General features: G+C 41.1%; 1 protein-coding gene across 7 annotated transcripts in view; it reads right to left on the bottom strand.

Moving 5' to 3' along the window:
* Window positions 1-2,769: 2,769 nt before the first annotated feature.
* Window positions 2,770-16,480, bottom strand: part of LOC130178048 (mitogen-activated protein kinase kinase kinase kinase 4-like) — a 111,544-nt gene continuing 97,833 nt past the window's right edge. For 5 of the 7 annotated variants that reach the window (XM_056390131.1, XM_056390132.1, XM_056390134.1 and 2 more), the window contains 10 exons: window positions 15,697-16,044; window positions 14,477-14,591; window positions 13,262-13,429; window positions 12,689-12,832; window positions 9,995-10,129; window positions 9,017-9,117; window positions 8,544-8,693; window positions 8,257-8,416; window positions 7,624-7,763; window positions 2,770-5,979 (listed from right to left, as the gene is read on the bottom strand). In XM_056390131.1, coding sequence (XP_056246106.1) covers window positions 5,896-5,979; window positions 7,624-7,763; window positions 8,257-8,416; window positions 8,544-8,693; window positions 9,017-9,117; window positions 9,995-10,129; window positions 12,689-12,832; window positions 13,262-13,429; window positions 14,477-14,591; window positions 15,697-16,044 — 1,545 coding nt within the window. In that variant the 3' untranslated portion in view covers window positions 2,770-5,895. The remainder of the gene's footprint in view (window positions 5,980-7,623; window positions 7,764-8,256; window positions 8,417-8,543; window positions 8,694-9,016; window positions 9,118-9,994; window positions 10,130-12,688; window positions 12,833-13,261; window positions 13,430-14,476; window positions 14,592-15,696; window positions 16,045-16,480) is intronic. The other 2 variants (XM_056390135.1, XM_056390136.1) reach the window with 1 other exon arrangement.

Raw genomic sequence — 16,480 nt, 5'->3', positions numbered from 1 at the left:
AAACTATGGTATTCACCTTTGGCACATTCTGGTGCATTACTCAAACTGGGCTACGTATTGATCATGACTGGGTCATTTTCCATTAAAGACATACAAGTGACATGAGTGCTTTTCAGTGATGCAAGCTATAGGGTGGCAAGACTGAGATTTGGTGAAATGATGTCATCCTGTCAGGGTGCAGCCACACTGTAATCCAGTGTCTGTTTTAGCAAATACACTCACTGAGCACTTTATTAGGAACACCAAGCTAATACCGAGTAGTTTCTCAATTTGCTCTTACAACAGCCTCAGTTCTTCGTGGCTTGTATTCCACAAGGTGTTGGAAACATTTCTTTTAGATTCTGCTCCATGATGACATGACTGCTTCACGTTCATGCTGCCGGTCTCCCAAAGGTGTTTTACTGGCTTCAGATCTGGAGACTGTGCAGGTGCAGCCTCAGATTTCTGTTCTTGTCTGACAGGAGTAGAACCTGACGTGGACTTCTGCTGTTGTAGTTCATCCACCTCAAGGTGATGTGCATTCTGAGATTCCTTTCTGCTTATCACAACCTTTCTATCAGGCTCTTTCTCATCAACAGAGCAGCTGCTCATTGGATGTTTTTTTTTTGTGTGTGTGTGTGTGTTTGGCTCCATTCTGAGTAAAAACTCTAGAGACTGTTGTGTGGGAAAATCTCAGATCAGCAGTTTCAGTACTCAAACCAACCTGTCTGGCACCAGCAATCATGTCACGGTCAAAGTCAGTAAGATCACATTTCTTCCTCATTCTGATGTTGGATGTGAAAATGAACTGAAGCTCCTGACCTGTATCTGCAGGATTTTATGCATTGCACTGCTGCCACATGATTGGCTAGTTGGATAATTGCATGAATAAGCAAGTGTACAGGTGTTCCTAAAACACACATAAAAGAATGTATAAATAAATAATCTACTCATCTTCTGGTTGTAGATTTAAACAGCAGTTTTCCTGCAATCTGAACTTCTCTCATTTTTATGAAAATTACATTTCAACGACATTTACCCAAAACAAAGCGGACAGTTAAACATTCAACTTTTAATCTCAGCAGATTCTGTTTATGTCTCAGCCTGTGTGGAGCATCCTCAGTTGCAAACCAGAGTTTTATCAGTAATTGAAATGAATGTGTTTATTATTGTAGTTTTGGTATGGGGGGGTACATGCATACAATACAGAATGAGCCTTAAGTAAACAAAAAACAGCGTTCACATGCAGTAGCACTGTTCTTCCAGGATCTTTGACACATGCAGGTTAAAAGTTGAGCGAAACAGAACATACCATTCATTAAACTCAGTCTGGCCGTTGAGAAAGCAGATGTTGCATGTTTTGGGAATTCTCCAGATCGCCTCATTATCAGTGATACCCTGGTGTTCAATAACACCGGACAGATGACTAAACATTAGGATGGACCTGCTTCATTTTTCATCCTCGGAGGAATTTACCTTCCAGCCACTCGACGTATTATTATAATTACACCATAAGCCCAACGTGACACATTTTTCTATCAATCAAATGGATAGCGGACTGTTTTGTACAGCTGAAAAAATGCAAAAGATCTAAAATTCCTCTCAGTGACAGAACCAGAATGCAGCAGCCAGGATTAAGCTAAAAAATGGGATTTTTTACAATAGCGGCATCTATAAATTAAATATTCTGGCGAAGCAATAATTTTAACATCTAAAAAATAATATTTTTTACAGATTAGATACAGTAGAGCTTAGTGGGAGGATTTGAAGATAGACGCCTGCTCTCACAGGAAACTGCACACAAAATAAATGCCATTTTTTCGTCACCAAGTATGACAAACTCCATGCATGTAGTCAGAGTAGTTTTTACCATTAAAGTCAGCGAAGCTCTGACCAAAAACCTTACCTAAACCATGACTACAGTAATGTAATCGCACGTCGACGGAGTGATCTTACCCTAACTGGAACTACAGATAAAAAAAAAAAAAACATTTCCAGAAGTGTGTTGCAGCATTTTTAGTCATTGTTGAAAACAGTATCAACTTTTGTAGAACATGAGCCAAAGTCTGCAGATGATGGCTGCAGTAATATCGGTCATCAAATACAAACAAAAATATATTATTGGATTTTTAGCAAAGTCTTAATTTACTTTTTTTTACTTCATAGAAGACCATGTTTCAATTAGCTTTAATTAAAAAAAATATTTTTCAGAAACCACCCACTTAATAAGATTAACAACAGTAAAAGGTCGACATCTTACATTTAATTTGTCTGAAGATGTCAAACTTAAAAAAAAAAAAAAAAAAAAAAGTTAGACTAAAGTGATAGAGTGCATCCTATAAATTTAAAGGTGGGCTAAGTCATCGCAGGGTTTAGCGATGAAGAGACCATAGATTTGTGTGCACCCACCTGCATGAACTAGATAAGTTGCAACAACTAACTCATGTCAATAAGTGACTCCTTACATGCTCAGAAAACTGCATTTGTCATTACTTCTCTTTTCAGCAGAGCTCAGACACCCAGGATGGCCTCAACAAGAAGTCAAAAATTACAACACACATACTATTTTCTGTGAAGCAGCTCATGTCAATGGTCACTACAACATAACTGCATTGTGAACGACTGAACAGTTAACATGGTGTATTGTTTATCTGAGTGCAGAGTGTTTATGTGAAAACAGCGTTGCCACAGAAATATGAAGTAGCAAATTAATAGAAAATCTGTTGAAACAAAAATGTGCCAACGTGTGTTACAACATGTATGTGCAGCCTATCAAAGACAAAAGACAAGTTCTTCTTTTAAAATTACTTTTAAAGTTTATTCAAAGAAAAAAGCCTTCAGGAAAATACATGACTTCCTGTCATACACAGAGAGGACATAAGTTAGAATAGCATGGCAGAAACAGCAGAGGAAAAATACGTCGCCTCACGTCCAAGCCTGCAGGGAACGTTACTGCGAAGTTTCCACGTTGAAGCAGCGCTATGTGAATACCTGAAATGAACAACATGTGTGTTCTTTATTGTTTTTGTAAGTCGGTGATTTAGTGAAGTAGGGAACATGAAAAAAAAAGAAGAAAATATCCAATAAAAACCGGGCTCAAAAAGCAAAAAAAAACAAAAAAACCCAAAGAATTAAAGAACCAAGACGCATATGCGTTAAACATAAATACTGTGATGCACATTAGTGTAACAAAACATTGCCCCTGTAAACATTTTCTCCACCTAAGGTGAGCGGAATAATATTAAACCACCGCAGTCGCATATTTACGTGTACGTAGACTTACAGAAACAACAGAAACTATAGTTAAGCCTCTCGACTAGCTCTAAAACTTAAGAATACACAATTCTTCAAGTGATTTAAAAAAAAAAAAAAGAAAAAAGAATTTCCAAGTAGTGGTTTTCATAACAATATGTTTACATGTTTTATATGCTGCCGTCTTGGCACTTTTTCCAATGTGAGTCGACAAGCGACGGTTGTTTCTCATCAGATATAGACTTAAAACTCAACCTTTTTTTTTTTTATTCTTTTTTTTTAGCTCATTAAGAATATTAATAATAACCACAATTTTTTTCATGAAGTCAAAACAGCCACTCATCAAGGCCTTGATGCAATAAGAGACACACACTGGGTACTACTGCACACACAGACCTCAGACGACACAGCACTGGGGTCCATACAGCTTCTCTGTACAAGGGGAGGGATTGTCAAACTGCTCGTGTGTGTAGTTGTTATCGTCAGGGGAAAGAAACACACCCAAGGTAAACTGGTTTGTGACCTGTCATGTTTGGACATGAAGTCAGAGCACAAGTTAAACTCTCCCTCCCCCTCCCCCATTTTTTTTTTCAGTGAACAATGTGCAATCTGTCAGTCGTCGTGGAAACGGAGGAGAATCCAGTCCAGCAGATGGCCTGAAGGAGATCGATGCTGCAGTTTGCTGCTCAGTCTTTCACATATACAGACAACTTAAATAACAGCTGGAGCAGGAAGTGGAGAGCACGTAAGAGAGAAAACAATTCCTTCCCGAAAAAGTGGGTTTCCGTCTTCAGTTTCTTCACAAACAGCCCGTGTTGCCCATTTTGTGACACTTCATCACAGTAACACTGAAATCCAGAGTCTGAGTGTTGAATTGTTGAGGTTTGTGTCCTCATTTGATGGAAAGAGTGCCTGACGTACGTGAAGCGGACTCGCACGATGCCAGAAAACCCTCCTCAGCTCTGACGCACTCAAGGCGTTTGCTTCCTCAGAGTCTCACAGCTGTGGAAAAGGTTCCGATCGTCTTTTAAGTCGAAATTGAACATCTAGGATTGATCACTTGTGACAAGATACAAAGCAAAAACATCATCTCATGCCTTAGACCACCACACAGTAATAAGTCTTTCTACATTCTGGACACTTAGTGCATTGCATTCATACAAATGAAAAATGAAATGATTTGAGATAACGAAATGGAAGATAGAAAAGCCGCTTTCCAGAAAAAAAACTACTGAATCGAGCCTGCTGACCGTACGTTTACCTCTCTGCCACAAAAATCCAATTTGTCGATGACACCGAACTCTCTGACCGCACACGCACACACACTTATTGAACTTCCCCCTCTACCTTTTCACTCCATTATCATTATCTTCCTTTTTTTTTTCTCATTTTATATTTGACTATTCACAGCAGTTCAAGTTTCCCGAGTTGAGTTTAGGTTGTCATGTTTGACTGGTGGGGGAAAAACATGACCACTGACACTATCCGGAAGCTTAAATTAACTTTTATTGTACATAGACACCTTTTATTTATTGTATTTTTTGGACCACACCCACATCACTTTCTTCTTAGACAAACACACCTCTCACTTCTGTGGGTTCAGAGTAAAAGCAAGCAAACTGTGTGGGTGGATGTGCGTAAATCTTAAAAAACAAGGTAAAAGACATGTTTAACTCCACATAGTTACACTTATCTTCAAGGAATAATAATGATAATAGTAATAATTCAAAAAATACTATTCTGAAATCCATCTGCTTCAACATCTTTCTCTCTCTGTCGTCCCCCTTTTTTTAAAGCACCTGTCTGAACAACACAATACTTCAACGACACACACACACACACACACACACCGTCCTGTCGAATCCCATCAGTCAGACTTACAGTAAATCCTCAAACATTAGGCCCCTCCCTCCTGCTTGTCCCACCAGCTCTTGGGTTTTACAGTTTCCCCCTGGCTGACAAGTCTCAACCTCTAACCAGCATGTCAGCAGTAATTGGACCAAACAGAAGTACATTTACACACACTACTGTAGCATTAAAACAACAGACTCCGACCCCACCGGCCCCATGAAGTGCTCACAAGAGAGGGCAGGGGGCAAGAACATGGGGCAGAGGGGGAACTCTCTGACAAGAGGCAGACCTGCAGAAGGTAGTAGCAGTAGTAGTAATAAGAGTGGTAGCAGTACTAGTAGTTAGAAGACCTCAAGCTTACTGACCAGCCCAGGAGCACGGAAATGATGCAGAGGTACAAAATCTATCCCATCGCAATCTGATGAGCACCAAGAAAACGGAGAGGGGAAACAAAAAGTTGTTTGCCCCCTTTTCTTGAATTCACATTAAATTTATTTCTACTTCCTTTCATGTATTAATTAATCACTGATTTCATTTTGTACGCAAGCCGTCCCTTCAGGTATTTCAGGGGGTGATAACCGCGTGACCGGTTGTGGCAGGTGGCCCCCCGGAGCTTGGATGCAGCAAAGGAAGCTGAAGCTGTTGTTGTCGACTGCTCCAAAGGGCTGGTTGGTGGTTGTTTTTTTGTTCTCGTTTGGTTGTCCAAGGGCTGACGAGTCGTCGACGGTGGGTTCTGAGATCCAGTGTTAGCGAGGGTGGAGGACGATGAGGAAGATGAGGAGGAGGAGGAGGAAGAGGGCAGGGTGTGGACCTCTACCAGCTGAGCAGGTTGCTTCGGCCCAGAGTCATAAAGTACACCTGGCTGGAGCCTCCAGACCGAACGGAGGCGAAGAACACCTGAGGAGGAGACAGACAGACGGGTCAGGTATGATCACACTCGGCTTTCACTCATTTTCAGCTGCAGTTTGAATTTGAACACAAGAAAACCTAAATACTTTTTATATCTACTAATATAAAAAAGTAAAACGTGTTGGTTGTTTGACTGTGAATGTTTTTTGTTCTCAGATCTAGATCTGGATTTCAATGCGACTGAATGATACATTAATATTATTTAAACCAATGATAATAAACTTAAATTCTGGTTCACCTCATGCAAATTGAGTTTTGATTTATACAACATGATAAATAATTGCAATTGGTCACAATAATCACTATTGGATATTTTAGACCCTTCAGACGTAGTTCAGTCCGTCTGTACATCAATCAGAATAGAAGATTACCATTTTTTGTGGATTTATGGTCAATTAATAGATTAGTAAATTTAAGTAGAAAAATCTGTCACATTATTTCTATAAAATTTTACTGTAGCTGTTTTCGTTTTTACACCGACCAAAAAATTGACAAACCTAATCAACTGATTACTAAACTGATTGACCAAGAAGGGGGATCTTTAAAAATGTTTCCGGAAAGAAAACTGATTCCTGTATCTTACAGTCCTCAGAAGCTCATAATTTATCATAAAAGCACAGCTGAGGAAGCAAAGAGATATGAGTGAATATGTAATTCTTTACTTCTCATCAGTCCAAACAGGCCAGCAAAGTTTGGAGAACAGAAACTAGATTAGTTTTGAAGTCAATTCTGCAGCTGAAAGAGCTGAACCAACAATTTCGAGCAAACTGAAAGTGACTTTGGAAAACCTCGGGGCAGCAGACTGCAGCATTAGCTTAAAATCTGTAGCCTAATTCACTTTGAACAGCAACGGGACATGAGAGCGAGCTCCTGTGTGTCCTCTCAGATGCCCTGCAGTGATGTCTGACAGCAGAGTCGAGCATCGGAAACAAACAAACAAAACTCTTGTTGTGTAGAGTAGGGCTGTCCCAAACAATTATTCTTTAAACGATTAATCTGGCGATTATTTTTTCGATTATTCGACTAATCTAACGATTATGTTTTTTTATTAACCTAACAGTAATTTTATTGCAATTATTTTTTATTATTTATTATGACTGTCGTGCTAGAGTGATATGCCAGATGCACTTTGCAGAGTCTGCAGACTACCGCACTGTTGGTGTCAAGATTAAAGTATTCCCAAACTCTGGAGGACCGTGTGCGAGCCTTTTTTGCCGCGTGTTGCTCCACACGCTCCGTCGTACTGCTGGTAGACGCCGCCATGTTGTTCAAATAGATTACACAGACGCAAATCATTCACATAGTCAATGACTTCTATTACGTCACCGCGTTGTCCCAGTCCGTGCGCTGCGCTTGTATCCGGGTAAACCAAAGACGATGGATATAAACGGTCCCGTTAGAAAGTTCCGGTTTTGTTCTGTGAACATTTACCCTGTGTGGTTTTACACGACGCGTCGACACTAAAATTCCACGTCGAATAATTTTTATAATCGACAACGTCGATTACGTCGGGTAATCGTCCTAGTGTAGAGGAAGCTGGCTGTAAGATCTTCGAGGAAGTCATTGATACCGGTATTGATGAGAACAGATCCGATTATGATGTGTTGTTGAATGTCTACATGGAGGTCTCACCTTGTCATTTCTTTCACAGAGGAACTTGAGTCTCTGTGCTCTCTTGTGCATGAAGACACCGTCCAGGTGGCCGGTCTCCACAGAGCGGATCTCTATGGCCTTCTCCCCCCAGCCCATGATCTGGTTGGAGCGAATGTAGGCTGGAGAGAGGTATGTAAATTAATCAATACACTAATATTTACAAATATATATATATAAATATTTAAAGACTCACACTACTGAACTGTGTTTGTCTGTATGTGTGTTTCCTCTGCGGCTGCACAGGACAAATGATCAATGCAAGTTGCTTGTGTAGGTGAAATACAATAGCTGTTTGCATATGTAATGGTGTGTTAGATAATGTTTAATCAATGTTCAATAAATCACGAAGGACTTTGATCCATCAGGAATATATTAACCAATAAATGTGTGAAGCTATTGTGTTACATGTTTGAGGAAGTAACACACCTAACAAAAAGAAAATATCTGTTAATTAAAAGAGAGTGAAAATAATATTTGAATGAAAGTTTATCAATACTTTTTTTTTTGCACATTTGAAACTATTGATCCAGATCACTGGTTCCTGACCTGGAAAAATGTACAAAGAAAAACTTCTAGGTGTGTGTTTGTGTAGCTTTTGCCCCTGTCACTCACCCACTGAGGTGGGCATCTCCCCCCACTGCAGAACCACATCCTTGGTGATGCGTCCATAGGTGTTAACGTAGACACCCTCATCCTCGTAGCACACCAGCAGCTCGATGCCGTCGGTGTTGGGCAGGATGATGATGGCGTGAGACTGGATACTGGTTTGGATCTGCAGCGACACACCAACAAACTCAGGCCCAGAAAAGCAGCAACAGTGAAAAACAAAAGTTTACTCTGATACCCTTGTACAGAGCTGAAAAATCCCAAACATGCAAGTGAGATGTTTTCGTTCTTACGTGTGTGGGCAGGTAGATGTCATAGACGGCCCCAGAGTCGACATCCACAGCGTGGAAGCCTGAGAACGAGCCATAGATGACCTTTAGCCTCTGACCCTCCTCCACGGTCAGGTCAACCAGCAGGGGTTTGTGTACCAAGTCACCGAAAGACTGAAGGACACAGGTCAGAAAAACAAGTAAATAGTAAATCAGTAAATATTTGCCAGGGCAGAGATTATCAATGGTGATAGCAAGCTGTACAAACAAATGTCAGTGAATCTGTAGTTAAAACAACACATACATAACACAACTTTCTAGGAAGCTCATCTTTGATCTGTGTTAAACCTTGGCATCAGCATGCATTCTGGGTAATGCAGCAATAAAAGTACACAGACGCACAAAAGTTCCAATTCACCAAACCAACTTTAGAAATATCATGTATTTGTCGTCATTAAAAGAAACCAATAACGAGCTAATGTCGTCAGTTTACTCACCTTGAAGGCCATGAACTTGTGGTAGGGCTTGGGCGCCCAGGCGTAGACCTCCACCGAGTTCTTCAGGGCCAGAACCAAGAATTTGATCCTCTCATATTTCACTGGGGAACAAATAACACAACAAAACATTGGAACAACACGAAAGAGCATCAGGATGGGAAACCAACATCAGCTGTGGGTCACTTCTTTTCCCGTTGTTGACTCTTCCAACCACTTTGATAGGCTATCTCTCCTCTGATTGATTGGTAAAATCCTGAGCAGATCAGATGTATGGTGATCTGCTATTAGACAATAGATTTCTTGATCTGACAAACTACCAATAAGGCTCAGTACCAGTAACAGTTTGTTTTAAAGCAGTGAAATTGATTTAAACTGATGGTCATTTGGATCTGAAGACACCATGTATGATTAGGTAATTTTATTTCCTGCTGCAATATTCAGTTTACAGAAAAATGTGAAAACTGCCAGCCCCTGCAAGTCATTAAAGACTTTACAACTTCAGAGTGCTTGCAGTTGAATTGAAAGTTTTTATGTTAATTTAAACTCAACCGAGAAGGGAGACAGTCACATGTACGACAGCGTGTTTTCCACAAATATGATACACATGAATAAAACTACTCGACAGGAAGTGGATGACAGCTCTGATCAGTGGAGAGGAATTTCCAACAGGAAGTGCCCGTCTTTGCTCAGTGGCACTACCATCACATTCTGAATTTTAGACAGGACAGTTAAATGTCCACTTGGACATCTTTACCGCATTATTACTTAACTAAGGGCTTTCCTTCCATCGTTTATCAATGACGTGCGCTTGTACACATACACTCCCTCTGTAACTTAAACTGAGTTTGTGAAGTCTGTAAACAGACTCCTCTGTTTGAGTCCAGATGTGCCTGGGTTTATTTCTGATGGGGAAACAGATACCAAATTTTTTTCAGCTTTAAAGCTGACATGTTCTAAAATTTTAGGAAAATGACCTACCAACTTTGTAGTGGACGCAGCCCTCCAGGTCTCCTACAGTGGTCCAACCCTGTTTCTTCTCCACCTCGGGGTCATTGTGCAGGATCTTGTTTCTCAGCCAGGACAGGTAGTAGACACGGAGCTTGTTCTTCTTACCTGCCGTCGATCGAGAAAGGTCAAGTCAGGACTATTTGTTCCACTTGCTGTTTGTTTTCCCTCTAGAATTATAAAACTTTATATTTGAGAATTTGACAGGCCAATCTGCATGATGAAGGCTACACATTGCTCTGACAGTAAAGTTGTTCTTTATACTACAAGTGTTGCAGGAGTTTTGAATCTTTGGACTTGGACTAGTCAAAGTAACCCTGAAAGCCACTTATAATGACAGCTGAGTGCTTGCTGAGATTTCATTCTGGCCTACAGTGATTCTCAGTTTTGATTTGACATATGTCTGAATGATTGCCTTCCTCTCTTTAAAGCTGCAATGATCAGTGTAACAAATGTGATCTTTTAGAAGCCCCCGTGGTGGGATTTTCCCTCTCCATTCTTGTGTCTGCAGTGTTTTGCAATATTTCAGTAAGTTGGGTGATTGAGTGTGGGTCAAGTTTGGACAAAACAACATGCAAAGGAACACTGTGTGACCGGCAGTCCCTCTTTTTACTGCGTGTACTGTTCAAAAGAATAACAATAAAGACAGTTTCACTTTAGTTGTAGGATGATATGAGAAGGGTCTGGTTACTTGTTGGCTGATAGTTTGATAGTTAATTTTGAATGCCATAATATACAAGTAAGGTAGACATGCTCAAGACTTTAGTTTCTACCCAACTGTTTTATTAAGGTGCACATTATGCACATAAGCGTCAAGCAAAAAAAGGTGAAAAATGTGTCACTGCTTTGAAGCAGCAGTTACACCAGCTGTGGATTTTAAGTTCGATAACATATTCTGCTACAACCGTATGAAAATACTAGAAGCATGTTGTAAATCTAAATCTTTTTTCTGAAATAATGAAACTTTGATGTTGAACTTTAATGTACAAAAGGAAAGAAGACAGACTCAGAACTAGCACCCAGGGATACATTTGTGAATAACTGACTAACTGAACCCACGCATCTGGAAAAGACACCTTACATAGACAACTTGATATCTATGAGTCTGGTGTAGTTCTCCTTCTTCCTGTCAATTTATTTAATGTTCCCTGACTTCTAAAACACAAAAGCTCTGACATTATCAATCGATGATGTAGAAAAGTCTTTTGACAACAGTGAAGATCGTGGTCAGATCAAGAACGGACAGAGCACCTTATTTATGCATCTGTCTGCTGGCATTCTGTGCACCAGAGGTGCCACTCCAGCTACACTGCCAACCATTTCCACTGATGTTATAAGACATTTTAAACAAGCTAAGCTCTGGTTACATCTGATCATTTGTCAGCCTCTCAAACATCGAAGTGATATAAATTTCCATGACGTGTATCTTTACATGTTGGTCACAAATTTTATGGAAGGAAATCGACGCATGTTTCTCTGTGACATTTCCTGCCATCATGGAAAGCGCATAGTGTGTGTCAGCGTTACATATTGTACACACACATGACGTGGTCTCAACTGGCAGGGATTTACTCAATATCCGTTTAGCTCAAAATATTTGTTGTGACACTGCACGGCCTCCGTGTGTGGGTGAAATTGAGAAAGGAGAAGTAAGAACGTGGATGCACTTTCAATCTGAGAAATATTGGAACTTAACTGTGTGAGGGGACAAAAATATTTATGCAACATTCTTTCCCAAAATACGCTGGTTTTAGCAGGTTTCAGTGTGTATTTGCAAGTGTGTGTGTGTGTGTGTGTGTGTGCAAGTCTGGAAGAGAAGCAGACCAGACAAAACACTCTCTCTGTCTCTCTCTCACTATGATCTGACACAGCAGAAGTAAACATAAGTGAAACTCTTTTTTGTCTCATAATTAACACACACTACATTATTTAGATTGAACTCTGCCGCTGTGTCTGTGTGTGTTTGTGCACTTGTTCGTGTGCACAAGCAGCTGCTGTGTGTGTGTGTGTGTGTGTGTTTAAGTGTTAGTTTCTTCGCATCTCATTGATCCTTCCAACACTAATTTGGCTGCAAGTGTAATTAAACTATCTTTAAAATGTCTGTGTGGTCCAGGTATTACTCATGTTGTGGAGATCTAAATCTGCTTACACAGACACTTTATGGTCACAAAAAACAAGTCTTAAAAGTTTTAAGGTTAGGTTTAGGTTACATAGCCAACGTTAGCATTAACAGCTGTTTACTTACTAGTCTAGAAGAAACGTTGTGAGTTCAACATTAAACCTAATTCGTTCACTTGTTAACAGCTGTCTCCAACAGTTGAAAGCAACCCTATCACTTCTTTCCTTCACCTGAAGCTGGCACGCTAATCAGACAGTCTGGTCAGATCGGCACATTTCATCAGCGTCCAGTCTGAAGAAGTAGCGCTGCTCATGGGGCGAATCCAATATCTTGTAAACACAACAATGGCTGAAGCTCTTAGCAAGACTGGTAAGTAAACAGCAGTTAATGCTAACATTGGCTCTGTAGCAACCTTACTAATAGCTATTTTAAGGTTCTGGTAAGGGTTAGGCAAGTAGTAGTTAAGGTTAAGGTTAAAGTAAGTCTCAAGGAAATTAATGTAAGGCAATGTAATGTCCTCTGAAGTCACAGTGTGTTTGTGTGTGTACCTGATATAGTAACCAGAACATTGAGTCCCTCCAGGACATCCATCTGCTGGAAGCGTCGTCGGTTGATCAGAGGGTAAACCTTCCCCTGACCGCTACGATCCAACAGCATCAGGCCGCTCTCTGTTCCCACCAACAGGTTCACTCCTACACACACACACACACACATATATATATATATTTAGAGCTCGAAAGACACTGTGCAGTCTGGTCAGACGGATGGAGTTTGTAGCTTTATCAGCATTTTGCTGCCACCAGGTGGAGAAGACTTATAGCTACAACCTCTAGAAAAACAGATCACTACAAAATACTTGCATGCTGTGTACCAAAAATCATGTTTTAATAATGTTAAACCTGTTAATAAATACATATTTATGGGAAAGTGGTCTCAGATTTCTTTTTCTAAAATCACTTGGATGGTAAAGGGGAGAGCAAATAGGGTGATTCCTGGAAATGTAGCTGGTGTATTATAACTTAATATAATCATATAATTTAAATGAAAACCTAAAAAATATGACTCTTAACTCTTAAACCAATGAGAAAATGATGTGGTTGAGTTGACGCCTTCGTTCTTACCCCAGAGAGCAGCACACAGGATCTCAGAGTTGAACCTCTTCTTGTATTTGCGAATCTCTGGCGTGTCGCTCTGAGGGCGAGTGTTGACCGGGTTAACGTTGACCACAGAGCCCTTGCGAGATGGGTCGGCCCTCAGCGCCTCTGCCAACCGGGCATCATTGCCATAGCCTAAAAGGTCAAAGGGAGGGGCTTAGGTAGGACGGTGTAGGATGTAGAATTTACCAGGCAGGGTGGGGGTCAGTCAAATGGTCAGAATTAGAAAGGTGGGTGAATCTCATTTGCTTTTGTTAATCAGAAAAACAGGATTGATTTTGATTGAATAAAAATAAAGCTGTGAATGTTGATTGAAGACAAGACAATTGTCCATCATAATTTCTTTAGCAGTGGTTTTAGGTCACTTAGTTCAGCAACACAGCGACAGATGCTGAAAGTTTCTTGTTTGTTATTGAAACTGGGACATATGACAAGCTGTGCAACCTCAGAACGCCTCTGCAGCCATTGCAACATGTTATTTGATGGTATCTGTGTCAGAGTGTGGGCCACTGCTTGTCTCCACTTCTCTTAAATCACCATCTGGACATAAAACATCTGTAGGAAAATCTACACTCATCAAATCGGTGATTAAATGCAGACTGAACAATCTAGTATACTCAAGGGGTCAGTGGCTGGTCACCAGCTGCATCAGGTGAGGTAATGACTCAGCATACCACAGTCCTCAGGGCTGGAAAGATCTGGTTTTGGCGATGGCCAATCCTCTGAGGGACGATGGGAACAGCAGGACTGCCGTGATAAGAGAGCTATGTTTGTAAACTGGCAGCTAACAAGCTCAGTGACCTCAGTGAGTCCACGCTAACCAACTGCGAGCATTGTGAACACTCGATCTTTACCTCTGTTGCCTCCAGAGGAACCTGGTTTTGATTTTGGTTCATTGGCCACAGCTCCAAAGTGTAACTTATGGCTTCAAACTACTGTTGTGGAGGTTGCAACACTACGTTGTCAACCTTGACTTTTCTTAACTTATGTTTTTCTAAAACTTGATGATCCTGAGCCTGATGTGCAAACTTAAAGTGTCTGCACTTTGTAGCTCCTCCAGTTCCTGGAGCTTTTGATGGAAAGGCTGATGGAGGCCTGGGATTAGAAGTTCTATCTTTATGGTTGTGAGCCTTTTTAGGTGTCTGATTTATTTCCCAGTAGACACTGGGGGAGGGGACGTACCGACATTGTTGAGGGCGCTGCCAGTGGATGGAGAGACTTGGAGGAGGCGTGGGTCGATGAACGGAGTGAAGGAGGAAGAAGACTTGTGTTTCTGCATGTTGTTACTAGACTGACTCTACAGAGAGAGAATAAGATTTAGTGGTGACAGAATATCACAACTCTGAATGTCATTTTGATCAGAAACATATTTATAGCATCAGATGTTTACAGATAAAGTAAACAATGTAAACAATTAACAATACAATGTAAACAAACAAACTGAGGTGTTTGTATGTGTTGCATGCAAACACAATGGGCATTCAATCGGGGGGTAACATCATAAATACTGAGGAAAAAGGCAAAAAGAAATGGTGGAGGGTGAAAACATATGGACTGCTGCTGACAAGAACAAAAGGGGAAACGAAACCAAAGTATTTCCATGGGAAATATACTTGCCATTATGCTCCTAACTGCCCTGTTCGCTATGATCTATTGTCTGGGGGAATGTGAGAATATGATGCGTTTGCTGAAAATAGGGAACATCAAGGAATAAAATGAGATTTAGATGTTTTTGGGGGGGAATGCTTGTAAAACCACAACTAGCCTCAGAGGACACTTCAACAGAAAAGCTCTAAAGCAGAGCTAACAGGCCTGTTCGAGAGACGGGACGGCAGCTGTAAATCCTTCCCCTCAAGTCAATCTTCTGTTTTTTGTATTTCAAACCAAAGTACTTCAGCTTGTGTAATATCAACTTCACATAATGTTCACAGGGCAAAAAATTAAAATTAGTTTTGTCCTCCTATTGTACTTCCAAAAGAGTCCTAAAATGCAGCCCTTCACCAACACCTCCATCTCTCTGCCAAAAGCGTCTGTCAGTAGAGAAGAAAATCAAGAGCTGGTGAGGAGGCCGTGTAGAGCTAGAGACAGATCACCAGTGCCAATGGTGATCAGCAGAGGGCGCCCTCCAGATCCAGGAAATAAAAATAGATGCAGGAGAAGACATCATCTGCAGATACTTCGAAATACTACTTTCCACAGAAGTGTGGAAAGAACATAAGTATCAGCAGTTTCATCTGTTTTTAAATAACAGTATTAGTTCTACTAATGAACTGTGTGAGCTGATTTCTACTCTACTGTGTTCCCAGTTATGGCAGGAAGTGATGATTTTGACTCTTTTTCCCTCTCCTGCTCATGAAATGGCGCCCCTAAGCAGGCCTCCGTGTTGGGGCTGGGAGACATACCTCTGTGAGGATGCCGAGCTTGTCCAGGGGACTCTGGGGGGACATGGAGGAGGGGCTGGCAAGGCTGGAGGAGGAAGGGGAGTTGGATGCAGAGGAGGAGGGGGAGGAATGGTGGCTCTGCTGGATCAAGTCTGGGAGGTGATGGATGCGGCCGGCAAAGCCGTTCCTGTCCGTGTGCTGTGTGGGATGGTGGTGGTGGTGATGATGATGATGGTGGGGGCTGGGGGTGTGGTGGCCAAGAACCGGGCCCGGCACCGAGCCGGGGCTTGGGGGAAAGCCTGCAAGCAGGACAGGGGTCTGGGCTTGGCCCGGACCGGGGCCCGGACGCTTTCTGTTGTCACCTGCACTCTGGAAGTAGAAAGAGGGGTACACGACTTTGGGTCTAGATGTGTTCCTGATTAGTTCAGGGGAAGGGAAAGTGTTAGCTAGAGCAAAGGGCAAACTACAGTGGCTAGTCTACAGGCGGAAAGAAAACTCTTGTTAGTGGTTAATTATATAGTAAGATAATTGATAAGTTTATTGATTCTAGAAATAATACCTTTTTGTGGTATGTATTAATTGATGACACAACTTCTAAATGTGTAAATCTAAATAAACTGAAAATGTAACAAACCTCAATTGATGTTTGATAAAGTAATAAATTCTCATTGTTGAATATTGCTCGCAGTCTTTATGTGAATAATTAAATTCTGTGTACCCAACCTACACTAAGCTGCTTTGTAACTCTGTTATACTCTGGAGCTACAGAGGATGCAAGAACAGAACATGATCAACACAACATAAA

The sequence above is a fragment of the Seriola aureovittata genome, chromosome 11 (assembly GCF_021018895.1).
Source record: "Seriola aureovittata isolate HTS-2021-v1 ecotype China chromosome 11, ASM2101889v1, whole genome shotgun sequence".
In the NCBI taxonomy this organism is placed as follows: domain Eukaryota; kingdom Metazoa; phylum Chordata; class Actinopteri; order Carangiformes; family Carangidae; genus Seriola; species Seriola aureovittata.
The sequence above is the reverse complement of the archived record's forward strand: the minus strand, read 5'-3'. Positions and strand labels throughout refer to the sequence as shown.